The 20,343-nt window shown below is 40.9% G+C and overlaps 1 protein-coding gene across 7 annotated transcripts in view; it reads left to right on the forward strand.

Moving 5' to 3' along the window:
- LOC138356381 (rab GTPase-activating protein 1-like) overlaps positions 1–19,011 on the forward strand; it is a 43,722-nt gene extending 24,711 nt beyond the window's left edge. For 6 of the 7 annotated variants that reach the window (XM_069312423.1, XM_069312427.1, XM_069312419.1 and 3 more), the window contains 5 exons: positions 3,360–3,597; positions 7,510–7,720; positions 9,943–10,126; positions 14,695–14,850; positions 18,751–19,011. In XM_069312423.1, the coding sequence (XP_069168524.1) occupies positions 3,360–3,597; positions 7,510–7,720; positions 9,943–10,126; positions 14,695–14,850; positions 18,751–18,996 (1,035 nt within the window). In that variant the 3' untranslated portion in view covers positions 18,997–19,011. Of the gene's footprint in view, positions 1–3,056; positions 3,172–3,359; positions 3,598–7,509; positions 7,721–9,942; positions 10,127–14,694; positions 14,851–18,750 lie in introns of all 7 variants that reach the window. The other variant, XM_069312441.1, reaches the window with a different exon arrangement.
- Positions 19,012–20,343: the final 1,332 nt, after the last annotated feature.

The following is a 20,343-nucleotide window of genomic DNA, read 5'->3' on the forward strand; positions in this document are numbered from 1 at the left end:
ATGCTTAGCCTCTGAACTGATATTGGGTAGCCGGTGGGTGGGTCCGGGGCTTTCCCCTCCACCTCCCAGGGCGGGAGGGTGCTTCGCGGACGAGCGACACAACAGCGTGGTATGATGTTTGCTTGTTTCATTGGGAATGGACGGAGTTCTACCTTTCTATTCGGCATTTGTTTGCATTTTTCTTACCTTGTGGGGTCTGTTTTTGTTATGCCTACCTCTCTGGGTGCCTAACCCCAGTCAATGGTAGATAAGGTAAACCACCAACCACAGGGAAGGTTTTTCAGGGCCATTGCTCACTGCCCCTGGGAGGGGGGCTAGGTTCTTGCTTGTGGTTCCCGGTAAGCAGAACTCCATTAACTAAAGCCATGGTCTAATGTATCGCATATTAGCCCGATAGCTCCAGGAAACCATTGGGGTTCCCCCCAAAAATGGTGTTTCGTTACATTCAAAGCTGGTTTTCTGCATTTGCCTTTATAGATAATGAGTTTCATCATGTCAGCACCTTTCGGATCACTGGGGTCTAGATTTCCAGGTTGGCTTTGAGCATCGCTTGACTAGCTTCCTTTGGTTTGTGGGATGTCTTTTTGGAATGTTCCCCTCCAAACCTAGCAGCTGGGTTTGGTTTGTGGCATCTCTCGTACCACTTTTGGGCTCTCTCATTTTTGTCTTTCCCTTGCGCACAGATCTTCTGCAGATAAACTACTGGGTCCTTTGACATCTTTTTCTTCAGGGATGTGTTTTTAACTGAGCAACTGGCTAATTTTATCCCTCGGTAGTCTAGTCTGTCTGATGGCCAGAAATCTGATTCTTTTCCAGTTGATTTATTTTTGCATTTTGGTAACTGGCAGTCACCCCAGTTGGTGCCTTCTCAAGGTCAGGCTGGCCATGACCTGGTCTAGGCTGCCAGACTGGCCTCCGTTTCCCTCCTTTGGTTGACTTTGTTGCGGGTGCACTTTTGAAATACGGCCGGTGCCCATCTGAGACTTGTGCTCCTTCTGGATGACCAGGCCTTTGTGTGTGGAGTTTATTCATTGGACCACAGTTGGCAGAGGGGTGCTTTTCTAATTTCTCCAGTTGTTGTTCTTGTGCCATTACAATATTTCACATTTAGAAAGTAAGAAATATTTAGGGGTTCCTCATGCATTAAATTTAGAACTTTTGTATATTAATGCATAGTACAGTAATCATAGATTCTGCAACACACAAGTTTTTTTATGCTAACCCTGGAGTAGCTAAAAATTACAGCTGATTGTAGAATAAGATATGCTAACTTAAAAGCTCCAAAACTTGGAGAGAGTGACTTCTTACTGAAGACCATGCTAGAAAAAGTTGTCAACCTTTCCCTCAATGACTGTTAGTGAAAACAAGCCACTCTTTCAGTTGGGTCCGGCGGCCTTGGCATCCGCATTGCCACCCAAGTTGCTGTCCCAGCCTTCCTGTAATCCTCCTCGCCATCAGATGACCTAGTCAAGGAAATTATTACCAGACAACCTGGGTGACTTGACAGGGACACACAACCCCCACTACATGGAATGCAATACAAAAGAGAGTACTCTGGCAGACCCAGCACTCAGACCAACCTTGCTGAAAGCCAAGAAACAATCCAGCGGGAGCAGCCCCACTGTAGATAAAGAAGCCACAGCTTTGCCAGAGGCAGCAACAACCTTCAGTGATCGTGCACGCCTCACAGCTGTTTGGGCTCCCCATGCAGGGGACTTCCTTTTAGCAGTCCCTTTGTCTGCGACAGGCACATGTCTTGATCTGCAGTAGCTCCGTATTGCAGTTGCCTTCCATCTTGCTACCCCAATCCACACTGTATATAGGTGTATTTGTGGCGAGGCAGATGCAGACAAATATGGATCACATGGCCTGAACTGTGGAAAATCAGGCGGTTGGCACTCATGATACAACGAACTCAAATTACATCATTAAGAGAAGCCTTGCCTCTGCCCAGTGTCCAGCAGAGAGAGAGCCTTGCAAGTTATTGAGCTATAACTGTTAGCTTTGCTGGTTGACCAGATAGAATCACATTGCGCCCATGAAAAAATGGCAGACAGTTAGTGTGGAACTGTACTTGTGTATCCATCTTGGCAGTCATATACGTCAAATTCTGTCGGCTAATCGGGGGCCACAGCCACACAGAGAAAGAGAGAAATCAACCAAGTACAGGGAAAGATCACTCGTACAATGTCATTATAATAGGATCTGAGACCACTTGGTCCATGGGAAGAGAGTGCAAGGAGCTTTCTTAAGGATCTTGCTTGCTTCCAGGCTCATCAAAACAAGAGACCCCTAGAGTGGTGAGCTTTCTCTTCCAGCGCCTCAGTGTAGCATTCCAGAGGGAGAATTCTACATTGCCCACTGCTTCCTTGGTTCCTGCCTGGTGTCAGAGGAATTCAAAGAAATCTACAGCCTCTAGGAAACAAACTTCCCTTTATTTTCTCTTAATATCCACACTTTGTAACCAAGCTGTGTAATTGTGTAACCTTGTATAATATAGTGTACAACAATAATAATAATAAGGAAAAAGGGTGGTAGGTTAAGTGAATACTCTCTGTATTTAGAGTCAAACGGAAAATTTTTCTCTGCTTTGTATTCCCTTCTCCAAGGCTGTAGGAACTTTCAATTACACCAGTGGTGGTACCCATTTGTATAACTTAAAATATTATTGCTAATAATCAATAATACAACACGTTATAAAAAGGTTGAGTATGGGCAGCCTTAGGGGTTACTACTCAATGAAGTTAAAAATCGAAGACTGTTACTGCTGTCGTGTGTGACGTTGCTACATAGCCTCCCCGGCTTGGTGCCTTCTTTAAATAATTACTTACTGCTGTTGTGACTTTGTCTCCTGCTTTTTTTTCACACTTCCTGCTAAAGATTGCCACTTCTTGCACTCTTTTTAACTGTTTTAATTTTGTTATGTTCTTTAATTTTTATAGGTCACCATTTTTACTATACTGTATATACTTCTGCACTTCTCTAATACTACTATACCCTTGTGTATGCCTGCTAAGACAGCCCTCATTCTCTTCTCTTATTCTTATTACTTCCAGTGCAAGCAGGTGGCAACTGCTTCACTTTTATAAAAGCTAACTCAGCAAGCAGAATTCTCCCCCAACTGTTTCAACGATTGGTGTTGGATCATCGACAGTTGACGGTGTGGAGATGGTCAGTAATCACAGTGTTTAGGGGAAATATTTTACCTGCCACTCTGATATGAATCGGGGGAAGAGGTATACACAGTATTTAAAAAAAAACGCAAGTAAAGTGATACCTGTACATATATTTATAACCTTAGCCTAACGTCATTCTTTGTTTTGGATTTAGTTTTTTCTACAATCTTTGTATTTTTGCAGGTAATGAGAGAAAAGAGCTCGGAAAGCTCCTCTCCTAATAGCATGGACTCCAGCACAAAATCCTGTACAAAGAAGGATGAGGAATCCTCATGCTTCTCCATGCAAATCTTGGAAACTCAGGTTTCCCAGATCTCAACTCTGAGTGAGGATGCTTGCAGTAGTCAAGATGGTAGGATGGATGACAGGAATCTTGGAGAAAATAATCCAAGTTTCTCCCAGGTGGCTTCAGATGATGATAGTGAGCTTTTTTTGTTGGACAATTTTTGTTATACATCTAGATATAGAATTTCATAGACAAATAGAACTAGTAAAGATATAATTTCACAAATATTGCAATTGCTTACAAATTTGCTAATTAGAAATTCCAAATGCCTTTAATATGCAGTAATTACAGTGGAGCATCATTTAATTGAATGAGTTGAGGACAAGCAGTTTTGGATTAATAAATATATGTATATTTTTATAAACATGAACCCTGGTAAAATTTCAGAATGACATGTTTTACATGGCTGACATGCTATACCCTTATTATTTATGATCTTTCATTTGCCCAATATACTTTTGGTGTGTTATTTATTAGGATTTTTATGCAAAATTATAATACATAAATGCTAAAAGTAAATACCGTATTGCAGAGCTTCTTGGGTCATCTAATTTGTTGGGTCATCTAATTGGGTGTTCAGTGTTAGGTCTAAATCAATGACTGGTTGGTTTGGGCTCCCAGCCAGTCCGCGTGTCTGTTAGCCAAAGATCTGTTTTTTTTCTCGCTCGCCAGATTCATGTTCCAGGTGCTTTGGAAAAAGTCCCAGTTGGTTGCAGATCTGATTCGGACCTGGTTGGGTCTTGTTTGGGACTCCCGGCTGGTGTCACTGTCCCTGCCTCAATGAGCCTTGTCCCAGTTACAGTACCGCTGGCTGTTGGTGTTGAGCTGACCTTGGGTGACTCAGCGATTGCTTATGCGGCTGGGTGGAAGCCTCCCTTTTACCCTACTGTTTCGCCCCATGGGCAGAGTATGCCTTGGAGGTTTTCTTGGTTCTTCTGGGGATCTCCCTTTGGTGTTCTCATGACCACTGGGTCCAGACTCTGCTTGCCCTTAGTCGTCTACTGCATCGCCTTTCCTTTTTGGGCTTTTCAGGGTTTGGTGCCCTGGCACTTCTCCACCGGCATTCGATGGTTCATTGTTGCCTTGACTCTTGGCTGGGGTTGTGTGGCCTGCGATCATCAGGCTGGTTGGTGATATTGGTTTCCCATTTCATAAGGTGCACAGCACTCTGTGGGTGTTTGTGGTCATGTGGCATGTGCTGCCGAGGATTTAGATTCCTTGGGAGGCTTCAGTGCTCAGCTCTATTTGTACTGTTCCTGTATGCTTCCTTGTCTGCATCGGGGGGTTCCCTTTAATCCCTCTCTCTTTGGAGCTGGACACTGTGGATGGCACTTCTGTTGGGTTTCTGGGGTTTGGCTCTCTATGCCATTCATGTCCTGGGAGTTTCCAGCATCCTGGCCAGTAGTCTGTCCTGGTTTCATCCCATCTCCAGGGAGTGGACTGTTGATGCCACTTTCTCTGGCAGTGCGAGACGTTTGGGTGCCCAGATGTGGATCTGTGTGTTGATTAGTCCAGCATCATCCCCTTGCATAAGGGGGCATATTACGGGTTTCGTAAAAAAATTTCAATTTGTTTATAAATTTATTTATGAAATGGTTATAGAAAGAGCTGCAACTGGTCCAAGTTTCAGCATCACACCCTAAACAGAAAAGGAGAAAAAAAATACACAACGTATTATGCAACGAATTTTCAACATTTTCAAATAATTTCAGGGAACACATGTGTCAACTAAAATCATTTCTATAACACTCAGATATTAAACTAACACATAATAATTAATTGTATTGATCAGTTTTATCAAAGAAAGTGTTTAGTGCAATAATATAATTTTTCAAAGTTACCCTTCCAAAAATATGCAATATATGATGTTTATAAATTTTTATAAAATCAACAAATGGACTTTGGACTAAAATGTCTCAATAGGTTTGTAGAAGCACAAACTCTACATATAAGGTGTAATTTGCATGTAAATTGATTAATAAATGAAAGCTGAGAAACGCCTTGAAGTTGTAAATTACTTTCCAGAGTAAAATAAAGATCCAAGTTCGGCCACCTGTAGCTGAGCTTGACTTCGACAGATTTCGTTCATAATTGGCACCCTTGCAGATAGGCATCCATTGAGCAAGGTGTGCAAGTTTCATGCAAATCCCTTGATAACAAACGAGAAAAAAAAATTGGCCAAAAAAAAAAAGAAAAAAAAAAAATTTTACATATAAATATATTGCACATACATATTACAATTATTACAAGAGTTTGTGCTTCTACAGCACATAGTAGACATTTTAGTTGACACATGTGTTTCCTGAGATTATTTGAGAATGTTGAACATTCGTTGCATAATACGTTGTGTATTTTTTTCTCCTTTTCTGTTTAGGGTGTGATGGTGAAACTTGGACCAGTTGCAGCCCTTTCTATAACCATTTCATAAAAAAATTTATAAGCAAATTGAACAACTTTTAATTTAGTGTGATAAGCCCCCTAAGGCCATTCCCAGCCTGTGAGATTCTTGCAATTTTGAGGCATTGGTCTTGCTTCTAAATAGTAGTGGGCACTTCCCTGGTGGTGGCAGACATGATAAAAATTCAGAAATTTTTCATAGTGCCACTGCTCTCTGCACCTCTTTAAAGGGGAGGGGCATGTTCTGGCTTATGGTCCCCAGTAGGCCTAAAATAACTGTGACTGGTGGCACCTAGTAGTTTGGCACTATATCAGCATTGTAGCTTCAGGAAGCCACCGGGGCTTACTCAGAAATGGGCATTTTATTACATTCAACACTGGGTTTTTGAGACGGGGGCACAAAATTACTGATGTGATTTGAGTCTCGCATATCATGAGCAGTTTAAGCTACTGTATTTTGAAATTTTTTAATGGATTCCTGTCAAGGATGATCCCTAAATCTCTCCTTTACGATTTTTTTTTTTTTTTTTTTTTTTTTTTTTTTTTTTTTTTTTTTTTTTTTTTTTTTTTTGTCTTCACATAATTTACATTGAATGTGGCCTTGTCTCACTTATCCCAAACTCCATTACATGCTGTTCATATTAAATTACAGTACCCATTTACTGCTCAATGGGTGTGTATTACCTAATTTTCAAAGGTGTGATAGTTGTTTAGGCCCTTTATCCTCCCACCCTAGTATTTTAGCATTATCTGCAAATACGTTCATGTAACTACTGTATGTTACTGCTGGTATATGTATACAATTAACCATATGGGCATCAGTATTAATCCTTGTAGAACCCTTCTGGTGACTTTCCAACATTCTGATTTACATCTTAAAATTACTGTTTTCATCTTCCTTACTGTTAGAAATTTTGTCTTCCACACTCGTCCATGTCCTCCGGTTGCCTTCGGTGTTGGTGGTGGTGGATCACAGGGCATCTATTCCTGTGCAGTATAGGGTGTTTTTCCTGGACTTCCCTCATCCTCTGCCTTATATGCAGTTGCAGCTTCAGATGCCATTCCCAGATTGATCGTACTGCCGTGTCCAGTTTTCCTCACGTAGTTTCTGCTTAATTTTGTCCTATTCATTTTCTTAGGGTTCTGTTCTGTGACTGTCTCCTTCAGCACTCGGGCAGTACTTGATTGTGTTGACTCAGCTGGGGCTGAAGCCCCAGCTTTTCCTGTGCCAATCAGTGTCAGTGGTTTCCTTGTCTGCAATGGCCATTGTGAGTAACCTCAAGAAGCTATTGAAGGACTCTTTCTTTCTTAGACATTAAGCCTTGAATGTAATGAAATACCCTTTTCTGGTGGGATCTTTGTGGCTCCCCCTTCTCTGCCTGTTCCCATCATCCCCATGAGGTTGTGGGTTTTACATGGGTAGCTCCAGAATGAAGGTGGGGGGGGGGGGGGCACAGGCTCTCTTGAGACCCCAGGTGACCTGAGCTGCTACCGTTTGGCAGTTAGGCACATCATGATTAGGGTATTTAATCCTCGGTGACAATCATTTGTCTTGTTTACCTAAGGTGTTTTATTTCCTTTAAGCAGTCACTTGTTTTGCTTCACCTATGTGGAAATTTTGTACATAATGTTATTTATATTTGCTTTCAGTGGAGAGAGTTCAATCCGAGGACGGGAGTGGGGACTATACAATATTCAACAGAGTAACGTACTTGGGAGCTGCCTCAATCAATGCTCCAAGAAGTGAAGCAGAGATTCAGAGGAATATGGCAATCCTCAATGCTCAAGCTCAGGAACAAGCTCAGGAACAAGCTTTAGAAGTGTCTGTTTCGGTGCCCTCAAATTCTGAAGGATACGTTATGTAAGTGTGGCCTGTGTTTAATTTTGTCCTTTTTTAAAGAATTCAGTTCGTTACAGCCTCGATGGTCGAACTTCGTTTTGGGAGGCCAAATTTACTCTCCCTCTTTGGCGAACAAATATTCAACGAAGCGGAGATGTGCTGATTTGCTTAGTTCACAAACTTGTGGGAAAATTTTCCATCATATGGTATGCTAAAATTAAAATTTTGCTCATTGAAATTACCATATAGGACATGGGGAAATATGAGGGTATGAATGATATAACTTATGCAATGCAATAAGGGATATTTTCAGCAAATATCCATAAACTGCACGACATAATCAGGTATATTTTAAAGTACTGAGTAAGACTAAAACTTTCCACGAGTATACAGGGCTCACATCTCCTTCCTCAGGCCAATAGTAAACAGATGCTTTCATGGAAAATGTCATGGGCACTCCTCGGTATGAGGGCCTCAGTACTGCGAGGGCAGCTATGAGCAGAGCATGCAGCAGTAGCAGCTCACGGCACTACCATACAGCCCCATCCTTCAGAATTGCTTAATAATGATGAAATAAATAAGAAACTGCAATGATTAATTTTTATAGTGTCATTAAGATCCTGACTGTGATAAAAATTATGTTCAATGTTCAGATATCAGTGAAACCAATGCTGGTTACAGTGCTTACAGCACATGGTAGAGAGACACAGTACACAGTTGCAGTGTGGTGCATCTAGGCATCATGAAATGGAACCTCTTGCTGCTCTAGAAAATAAATTTGTGGAAAATAATTCATATTCAGGATTTAGTGACCAGGATTCTGATAATGATGGCAGTGTTGTGGCTGGAGTCAGCAATGTGCATGGCATATCAGGAGGCATTTTGCTGTGTCAGGTTCAGTCAACAACTGACTAGCATGTGGTGCTATGCTGTGCTTGGATTATGAGATTATCACACCTACCAGAACTGCTTAGTAATTTATAATGGTGCATAAATATATAATCATATATAACATGTATATACAGTGGAATAACTATAAAAAGAGTAGACTTTATAGTTCAATGAATAATAATATATGTGCATATGTGTGACAAATATATCTGTGTACCTTAATTCTACATGTTTGGTGATGCAAATAACATTGACAGTCCTGTGCATCATTGCACTTGAAAAAACTATGCCAAGAACATTAAAAATATGAAGAAAATATACATTTTATACGTGCAGCTATAACTTAGTGAAAAATATTTGGAACTAGGTTGAACTCGGATCACTGGATACAAGATTATTACACCCACCGGAACTGCTTAGTGGTTTGTAATGGTGCATAAAAATATATATTAGTTATTGTTCTGTATATGCACATTATATATAACAACAAAATACTGTATATATATTCAGTGTGTGCAGTTACAGCTTCATGCAAAATATGCGGGACTATGCTGAACACAAATGTCCGAGATTATTACACCCATCAGAACATTTTAGTGGTTTATTGGTTCGTAATGGTGCAAGAAAATGTAGGCAATTATATCTAAAGTGTGTCTACTGTGTAATAACAGTAAAAACAGTGGGTTTTATTGTTTAAGAATATAATATGGTGTGCGTATTCGTGACATGAATATATTTGTTCATTCCGATGTTCAACACACATTTTATTATGTAAATTTCTCATGACACCATTACAGTATTGAAATTACTGCCAAAATAAATATATATATAAAAAAAATCAGACTTAGCAAAATTTTTACAAATTTATTTTAATATGTGAAATTAGTCTATAGAGCATTCATATTTAAGGCATGAATGATAACTCTTATTATAGCTCCTATCACGCTTTTAAAATTGTTTGTTGATGAATGAAACATTCAGAGAAAGAACAGGCATAGTAATGTGTTTTTTCTTGTCTTAAAAAAAAAAAAGTTCGCATCACATAAAAGGCTGGTCAAGGGACCTCCAGTTACAACAACCTTTCACTCTAATGAATTAGGGGTTGATCCCATATCATTAGCCACATAGAGGTTGCACTGTAATATCATCATAACCTTGTAATTATATATAATTATTGTGAATTTTGTTAACAGTTTTGCTTATGTAGAGAAGTAAATTTATAATACTGTATAATTGTTAATTGTCTAATTAATTAACTAATTATAATAATAATGACCAGCTTAATTTTCTTAAAACTATTGTAAGGCTAGAAATTTCACAATGCTGTAATGTCTTTGTTTTTATCACAACAGAATATATGATGCAACGACGAGTACAGAGATGACTCGATTCAAGATACATCGTATTCTCTTCTGTGCACGTGGGAAAGTAGACACGTCAGAAGCACGATGCTTTGCCTTTACATCCTCACATGGAGATACACAAGAAACTGCAATTTTCCAGTGCCATGTATTTCGTTGTCAAATTCCTGAGGCTGTAAGTTTGATTTCCTTGGTGTATGTAATATTTTACATGCATTCCTTTCATACAAGACAAATACATCTTTTTTATAATCTTCCTAATCAAATAAATACTGTACTGCACTTCTTCCCGTAGTCAAATATGTAAAGCAAATTGCATAGGTAAATTATATTATTGAGGGGAGCCCCCTACGGCTCCCTGGCTCTTATCGGAGCTAATGTATGTTACATTATAACGGGACAATAGCTATGGAGTTCAGACCTACCAAGGACCATGAGCCAGAACCTGGTCCCTTCAGAGAGGTTTCAGGGAGCAATGGCCTGGAAAACCCCCTCCTGTGGTTGGGGGTTTTCCTTATCTGCCATTGACCGGGGTTAGGCACCCAGAAAGGTAGCATAACAAAACAAACCCTACTTGGTAAGAAACTAAAACAAAAACCGAACAGAGAGGTAGAATTCCCTTCAATCCCAAGGAAACAAGCAACAAGCAAACGTAACATACTACTGCTGCGCCGCTTGTCCACGCAGCCCTCCCCTTCCCGAGAGGGGGAGGGGGGGCCCCAGACCTCAAAGCGCCGGCTGCATAGCACTCCAGTTCGTAAGCTAAATGTCAACTGGGACAGACACTTCTCTGGCCTCAGTTTCCTGGGAGGTGTTTGCCTTTCGTGGCATTCACTGCCGTGTGTTGTGTTGTGCGGTGGCCAGGTGTTCCTCATCAGTACTGGGGCTGCATGTGCTTAGGAGCTTCCGTTCCCTAAGCGCCCTGTGAGTACTGCCCCTGCGTGACAGGGTTATCTTCTCTGCGGCGTTCTGGAACTATTCTCGTAAAGGTTCTTGCTGCTAGGCATTTGCCTCGCCCTTGGGGCCCTTGTTTAGCCTTGGGTAGGGACTGGTATTGTGCTGGTTAGGGCGTCAAGGTGTTGCTCGATCTGCTACCTACGTGGCAACTGGTTCCTGTTGCCTCTTGGTATGGTGTACTTTTGTGGGGGTTTTCTTTTTTTATTTTCACTTGCCTGATGGGGTGTCTGCCTAGTGTGGCTATAGTTCCACTGGTAGTGTTTTTTTTTTTTGTTTTGTTTTTTTGAGATATATACAAGAGTTGTTAAATTCTTGTACAGCCACTAGTACGCGTAACGTTTCGGGCAGGTCCCTGGAATACGATCCCCTGCCGCGAAGAATCGTTTTTTTCATCCAAGTACACATTTTACTGTTGCGTTAAACAGAGGCTACAGTTAAGGAATTGCGCCCAGTAAATCCTCCCCGGCCAGGATACGAACCCATGAATAGCGCTCGCGGAATGCCAGGCGGGTTTGTCTTACCACTACACCACGGAGGACTGCCTCCGTGTTTGGTGGCCCTCTGCTAGGCCCCTGTGATTGTATACATCGCAAGGGTTTTCAGTGTTGTCCTCTACCCCTTGTTAGTTTTGGGTTTTAACCGGTTAGCAACACCTTGTCCGGGCTACCCGTAGTTGTAACCCTACGGGCCCTGGAAAACCCTGACGGGGCTTGGTGGACCACTGGATGTGTCTTCCAGGTTCCAACCCGTCTTGTGTGGGTTTGTTGGTTGCTGTGCTCTTGTCTCAGGGTGACAGTCGCCTCTTTTACCTCTGTTAACAACTTTTTCTAGCACGGTCTTCAGTAAGAGGTCATACTCTTCAAGCTTTCGGTTGTCATAAGATGGGGCGCACCTCAGAAAGTAGGTTATCCTTGGAAGGGATAGGCATTTGGTGAGATTTTCCTCTGCAAGATAAAGGCGAGTACAAATTTTTTGGAACTGCATTGATTGCATATACCAAATTTTCTGGGGGGAGTCCTGTTAGCTCTCGGAGCTATCCAGGCTGAATGGATATGTATAACTTTTCTGGCATCAGTCAATGTGCACAGAGTTCTTGCCTACTGGGGACCATGAGCCAGAACCTGGCCCCCTCAAGAGAGGCATGAGGAGCAATGGCCTATAGAAATCCCCATGTTGTTGGGAACATTCAATGTCTGCCTTCGACCAGATCTAGCACCCAGAAAGGTAGGCGCCCCAAAACAATCCCCTATTATGGTGAAACTATGGCTACCAAAAACCGAACGAGTGGACAGAACTCCCCAAACGAAAATTAGCAAATGAGCATGGCGTTGTCATGTCGCTGCGCTGCTTTCTGTACACCCCTTCCCCTTCCTTAGGAAGGGGAAGCCCCAGACCCCAATGCCGACGATCCACCCTGCAGTTCTCAAGCTGATGTGCTACTGGCGTGGTCTTGGCCTCTGGCTCCAGCGATTTGTCTCGGATTCTGTGCCCTTGGGTGTGGACTGTGTCTACTAGTGTTGTGCGAGCCAGAAGTAATATTCTTCAGTACACGGCTGCATGCGCCTAAGGGCCACCTTCCTTAGGTGCCCTGTAAGTACTACCCTTGGGGCCGCCTTCCACCAAATTACCTCGGGATCTATCCCCCTCTGTGTCTTTTACTGCTCGGTACTTTGCTGCCCTTTGAGTCAACTGGGGTCTTTGTTTACCCGTGTTTGCTTCTGGATAGGGGTAGTTTTTGTCACTGGTAGGGGGGTGCGGGGTACTGCATAGCTAGTGCTCAGCTCTTTCAGGGGCTAGCTCTGTTCCACCTGGGTACGTTGTCCTCTTGCAGGGTTTTGCTTTTATTCTTATTTTTCTGCCTGGTGAGGGGGTCTGCCTTGATAGTTGCCTCTTCTGTGTTGGGGTGTATATATCTATCATCATATCTATTCTCGTTTTTGTGTGGTTGGTGGTACTCCTTGGCAGGCCCTGTGAGTGGACACATCCCAGGGGTTCAGCTATTAGCAGATTGTTTGGTAGTCTTGGACACCAATTCGCAGTACCCTGCTGGGCTTCTCTTAGCGTGTTAATAAGGCTAAGGGCCCTGGGAAAGCCAGCGGGGGCTCCGTAGTCCGATGCATGTGATCCTTGAGTCCCCTCTTGTTTTGTGTGAGTCGGAAGGTTACTCTTTCCCCTTGTCTTTGGGGGACAATCGCCGGTTGTGCCTCTGCCATGTTGCCTGTTGTGTTGGCGATTCTTCTGACCCGGAGTCTGCGACGTTTGTTGCTTGTGTGTGCTCCAGTTCACCCGAGCTACTGCTTACGATATGATGGTGCAGGCGGCAGCTGCTTTGCATGCTAGGTTTAGGTTGCTGCAACATGCTAGGTTAGTTGCTTCCCCGTATGCCCCGAGACTGCCCTGTTTTGGTTTTAAGGACCCGGACTTGGGAATGGGAGTTGCTTTATCTCTGGTTTCGTTCTCCCCCCCCCCCCTCTTATCCCTCCCCTTCTGTTGTCCATCCGGTTCCTTCCCCCTTGCTTCCGGCTCCAAAGCCTCTGAGGGTTTCGGAGTCAGGGCAGGGTTTAGTTGGTGTTGAGACTCTGGCAGGATCGGGGAAGTCCCGTTCCAGAGTGGTGGTGGTGGAGGCATTCGAGCCTAGTCCTTCTGCTGGAGTTTCTGTGTCTGGCCAGTGGGCCCCCTTCATTCCTGCTTTTTTGGCTGCTGCTGCATTTTCTTTTGAGGTGGAGGGTGTGGAAGACGGCTCGGTCCTGGATCCTCAGGGTGAGGTTCCTGGGGTGGAGAAGGGGTTGACTTGGGGGCCTTGGGCCCCTTTGGACCCCACTTGGGTTTTTGTACCCTCGGAGCAGTGCTTAGTGTTTCAGGGTGTGGGGTTCTCTTTTGCTCCCTTCTTGTACAAGTTGGATTTGGCGTCTACCTCTTCCCGGGTTCGGTTCAGTGATCCCGACGGTTCTTTGGTTCCATCTTTCTGGAGGTTTCCGGCTTCCCGAGTCCAGTCCCAGTGGGTGTGGGATGCCCTTGCAGCTTACCTCATGCACAACCCAGATTTTGCGTGTGTGGATATCGCTCCGAAGAATTCAGTTCTCTCGAGGATCGACGGTCCGGCTCCATTCGGACTGTTCGCCTGTGGTTTAATCACTGATATTTGTGTGAAATTTTGCCCTCCAGTTGGCAATCAGCAATCCTAGAAGGCACCAATGCATATCCACTTTGTGGACCCTCCTTACTACTCTCTTCTTCATTGTGCATTTGACAGGTACTTGCATCTCTTTATCACTGCATTATTTTTGAGTTCCACTAACTAGGAGGTATTATTGTTATAATCAGTACTGGTTACACACTTTTTTTTGTTTAATTCATATAAAATCCATTCCTAACATATTGGGATGAAATTTTCACAATGCTGATGCCAAGTAATGTTAGACTTGTTTAAGATTTTATACTATTTTTCATGTGTGGACGAATATTTTTTTATTCATGTCCCTTAACCTATTCTACTGCATACATGAGATGAGCATATATTGGGTAATCATTAGTGTTGAAGAACCAAGCCATGAGTGGGTCCGACCTGAATCTTGACAGGTAGCCTGTCCACTTCAAGTACAGTACTCATTAAACCTATCCATTTTTTATTTATTTCTTAGATGATCGGATCCCTACACTTGATTTCTAAACATAAAGTTTAGAAATAAAATGTAGATATGGAGCTTCATCTTGTTTCAAAAGTGAACCTATTTTTTATTTTTTTTTTTTAAATGTTGTCTTATTAAATCAATGACTTGTGTTTAGGTTGCACGTGTGTTGATCACCTTCGCAGCAGCGTTCCGAAGAGTGCCCAGAAATAAATTGGTGAAGAAAGAAGTGGAGCTCTGCCAAAATCGACAACAAGCAGATCATGTTCACCTGTTCGATATATCTTTAGAAATTAAAGAGGAAGACAGCAAGGTAAAATGATCATTTCTTAAAAGCTGTAAAATCGAAAACATTAAAAGAAAAATTGAGCCTTCTGGAACTATGTGCGTATGTGTAATTACCTGAGTGTAGTTACAGAATGAGAAATATGCTCGTGGTGTTCGGTCTACCCAGCACTCTTTGTCATATAACACTTTGAAACTACTGGCAGTTTTGGCCTCATCCACCTTCTCACTTAACTTGTTCCAACCGTCTACTACTCTGCAAAAGAAAATTTTCTAATATTTATTTCGCACCATTGTTTCTTTAGCCTGAATCTGTGTCCTCTTGTTCTTGAAGTTCCTGGTTTCAGATACAGTATTCCTTTTTGTCAATTTGGTCGATTCCTTTTAGTATTTTGCAAGTGGTGAACATGTCACCTCTTTTTCTTCTATCATCTAGTTTTGGCATATTTAACACGTCTAGCCTCTTGTCGTAACTCTTATTTTTCAGTTCCGGAAGCCATTTCATAGCATTGCTTTGCACTTTTTCCAGTTTATTTATGTGCTTCTTGAGATATGGACACCATACAACTGCTGCATATTCCAATGTTGGTCTCACAAGTCATGAACAGTTTCTTTAGTATTTCACCATCCATGTAATTAAAAGCAAGAGGGAAGTTGGAAAGTGACGCACACACACTCCTCTCACAATATTCTTTGTGTGTTCCGCTGGTGACAGTTACTATCCAAAACCACCTCTATCTCATTCTTTAATTCCTTTCCACATAATTTGTAAGTTATGTGTGGTTTATTTTCTCCAATTCCACATTCCATAACATGGCATTTATTCACATTGAATTCCATGTGTGAGTGTAATTACCTAAGTGTAGTTACAGGATGAGAGCTACGCTCATGGTGTCCCGTCTACCCAGCACTCTTTATCATATAACGCTTTGAAACTATTAACTGTTTTGGCCTACACCACCTTCTCACCTAACTTGTTCCAACCGTCTACCACTCTGTTTGCGAAAGTGAATTTTCTTATATTTCTTCGGCATCTTTGTTTAGTCAGTTTAAATCTATGACCTCTTGTTCTTGAAGTTCCAGATCTCAGGAAACCTACCTTATCAATTTTATCAATTCCTGTTACTATTTTGTACATTGTAATCATATCTCCTCTTTTTCTTCTATCTTCTAGTTTTGGCATATTTAATGCCTCTAACCTCTCCTCGTAGCTCTTGCCCTTCAACTCTGGGAGCCACTTAGTAGCATGTCTTTGCACATTTTCCAGTTTGTTGATGTGCTTCTTAAGATATGGGCACCACACAACCGCTGCATATTCTAGCTTTGGCCTAACAAAAGTCGTGAACAATTTTTTTAGTATTTCCTCATCCATGTATTTAAAAGCAATTCTGAAGTTAGAAAGCGTAGTATAGGCTCCTCGCACAACGTTCCTAATGTGGTCCTCAGGTGATAGTTTTCTATTTAGAACCACCCCTAGATCTCTTTCTATATCAGAATTCTTTAAAGATTTCTCACAATTTATAGGTTGTGTGGGGTCTCTGTTTTCCTATTCCACATTCCATAACACGGTACTTATTCACATTAAATTCCATTTACCAAGTGGTGCTCCATATACTTATTTTGTCCGGGTCTTCTTGAAGGGCATGACAATCATCTAAGTTTTCTAATCCTATCCTTATCCTTCCTATTGTCTTAGCATCATCAGCAAACATGTTCATATAATTCTGTATTCCATCTGGTAGATCACTTATGTAGACAGTGAACATTACTGGTGCAAGAACTGAACCCTGTGGTACCCCACTTGACATTTCTTCAGTCTGATACATTGCCTTTGATTACTGCCCTCATTTTTCTATCAGTCAGAAATATTTTTATTCATGTTAGAAGCTTACCTGTCACACCTCCAATGTTTTCCAGTTTCCAGAACAACCTCTTATGTGGAACTCTGTCTAAAGCCTTTTTTTTAGGTCCAGATAGATGCAGTCAGTCCAACCATCTCTTTCCTGTAAAATCTTTGTGGCTCGATCATAGAAACCATAAATTCGATACACAGGATCTTCCAGATCGAAAAACATACTGTCTGTCTGATATTATATCATTTCTCTCCAGGTGTTCTACCCATTTAGTTTTTATTATTTTTTTCCAATATTTTTACTATTACACTTGTCAATGATACAGGTCTATAATTGTTGGGGTCTTCCCTGCTTCCACTTTTGTAGATTGGAACAATGTTAGCCTTTTTCCACACATCTGCTACGGCTCCTGTACACAACGAAGTCTGAAAAATCGGCTAAAGTGGTATGCTGAGCTCAGGTGCACATTCTCTCAGAACTCCATTTGGGCCAACTGCTTTGTTCTTACTTACCTCCAAGAGCATTTGTTTCACTTCGTCTCTCAACACCTCTATGTGCTCTATGATGTTCTCTGGAATTGTTATTGTGTATGGTTCCCTGTAGATCTCATTTTGTACAAACACACTTTGGAACTTTTCGTTTAATGTTTCACATATTTCCTTTTCATTTGCCGTGTATCTGTCCCCCATTTTCAACCTCTGAACCTCCTTTACCTGCAGCTTGCTTTTAATGAATATATAGAAAAGACCTGGATCTGATTTACATTTATCTGCTATACCATTCTCAAAGTTCCTCTCTGCCTTTCTCCTTACTGACGTGTAGTTGTTTCTCACATCTTTGTATCGCTGGTATGTTTGGGGGTTTGACCTCTTTCTATATTGATTCCATGCTTGTGTCTTTTGATCTCTGTGCCCTCTCGCAATTTCTGTTGAATCAACCCTGTTGTGTGTGTGTGTGTGTTTTATATTAATGGAAATCTGTGAAATGAATCGCATTCATTCATTATCACCGAATACCCCTTATTCCTGCTTTCTTGGAATGGGAAAACATCAGGCCAGAGAAAAAAGGGGGGAATAATTTGGTGAAAAAAGATTGATATTTAAAATATGTATGTACAGTACTGTGTTACCTGTCCATTCATTATATAATTCACACAATATAGCATCATGGATCAACCACTGCAGCAGTCACCCACAGCAGTACCTACCACTTTGAAAGGCCAGATGTGCAGTTCCCCTCTTTAATTATCACACACTGTACACTACATCCAAGTACATTCACTCGTATTTTCATAGATAAATATCAGAGTTTGTAAATATGTTGGTCTAAAGTATAGACAAATAACACTTGAAAATGTGTGTTTAAAGTTGTCCCGGGATAGGATTCACAAAGGACTACCACGATTTATACTACTAATCTTAATCATGTTGACTTATTTGGTATTTACCAAACAGTTTATAATCTCCATTGCACTATAAGGTCATCCATAACAGATATAGCCTCAGGATGTGGGTGACCTGGTAATGCTTAGATCATAAATGGGTTAGTAAATACCCCAGGTACTGATTTAGATCACTCGTGGCAACTTAAACGGTAAAAATTTCATAAGTGGACACATAATTGCTTTGTGGAACCTAAGCCAGGTTTGTTGCAAAATATGATGTAATGAATGGCTGACTGTAAGCTATTAATAATATCGTCTTTCCACTTCGAATGTATATAAATGACTGTGGTCTGATAAAATACATCATAAATAAATAATAATAAAAATCTGACATGGAGGAAGCATCATCAAAATTTCAGGAACTTATATAATTCAAACAAAAATCCTTCGAAACAATCTTAGAATTTCAAAATTGCTTCTGAGCTTTTCTTACAAATTGTCAAAGCTACAAATTATCAGAGCATAACTCACTCTCACTGGTATTGATGGAATTGTGCTAGACAGAAAAAATGTATAGAGTTTTTGTTCCTAACATTGCTCTTTAATGTCAAAGTGTTACATTTATATCATTGTAAATTTCAGTTTGCATTCAGATATGCCATTGGAGAGTTAATAGAAACATACTCCTTAGGGGAACTTCAATACTGTGCCAAGGGATAAAGAATTCTTCAAACTGCGTTGTAATACTGAGAAGCAGCTTGTCCTGACTGTCACTCCAGCACCCCCTAGCAGTCAGAGCAGCGCTGTGCACACAAGCATGGATGAACTTAATGTGGAGAGATGCTTTGGCCTTCTGGTAGCTCCAGGGCGGAGAGTCAAGCATGCAGATATGAATCTACTTGAAATGGTGAGTGTTTTTTTTAGTGTAGTTTATTAGCTGCTACAGACAAATTTGTTTTATTTATTGGATTTGGATGTCTAGTATTCTTTGTGCAACATTTCATCAGTTATAATTGATGTTTTGTCTTTGTTAGCTTATTTAAGCTTTAAAAGATCCACAGTACTAAGGGTGGAATCCATACTAAACATGAGTTGGTAAGAATAGACTGCATATGGATTTTATATTTTTTTTATAGCATGGCTGAAAATTATTTTAAATTAATAAATGTTCTTAGTTTTTTTGCAGTGTGTTTATGCTTCTCAGTTGTTTGAACAAGGAGTGATGATTTGACTATTAATGATGTACAGTATATTAATGAATAGGAAGGACTGTTCTTCATATTACAAACTGATACTTCTCTTGGTATATTGTTTCATGTATTCTGAGCAAGTGTCATTTCAAATTTCTTCGAGTATTTTGTCCTGCATTATCTGAAGTTCAAATGATGAACCTCAACATTATTAATTCAGAGTTTTTGCATTGGTTTCATTTGGTTGCCAAGTGAGCCAAAGTGAAGCAGTTGCCAACTACTTGTTATATAGAAAATATAGGTACTAAGCACTTAATAATCTGAACTTTCCATTCTGTTTATTAATTGGGTTTTGCTCTTTACACTGTGAATATACTGTATTACGCTTCATAGTGTGTGTGTATGTTAAGCTTTACCAAGTGAAAATTAGCCTTACTGGTGTATATACTGTACAGTATTAGGCTTTATAGTATGTGCATAAGGCTTGCTTTGTACTATAGTGAAGTGTAGGTTTCGCATCCTGAGTAATTTGAATAATATAGGATTTACTGCCCTTGTATTTAAAAACAAAAAATTGTTTTAGCAAATGAGGCACTAAAGCCAGAGAAGTGCTTAAGAAATAGCCCTTATAGGAAATCACACTTCTTGTAATATTCTGGAAAATAAAGACTGCCACATTCTAAAGTAGAGTTGATGTTAATTTGGCCAAAAGTACCATGAGCCAAAAAATATAACCAAATTGGAACTATCTTCCCTCTGGCATTACTGCAAGTATCCCATAAGTGTTCTGCATTAAATATCAAAAGGGAGTGGTACTGTCTACCCTTGTAAATGGATGTTAGATGCTAATGAGAATGAACAGATATAGAGCTGTAGAAGTGGACAATTTGGGGAACATAAAGTATGGTTTTAGGAGAATAGTTTGACTATGGTATGGATTGAAAATATCATGGGGTAGCATGTATAAAATATGGGAGTACCAAAACGAATTAATTGTAAGAGTGAGGAGAATATTGCGTACTGAGGTGATTTGGTTATGTTGAATTAATGAATTATGGAAATAAGGGTGAATACAATATGAGAAAATTTCTTGG

This window comes from Procambarus clarkii, chromosome 7 (genome assembly GCF_040958095.1).
Source record: "Procambarus clarkii isolate CNS0578487 chromosome 7, FALCON_Pclarkii_2.0, whole genome shotgun sequence".
Taxonomy (NCBI): domain Eukaryota; kingdom Metazoa; phylum Arthropoda; class Malacostraca; order Decapoda; family Cambaridae; genus Procambarus; species Procambarus clarkii.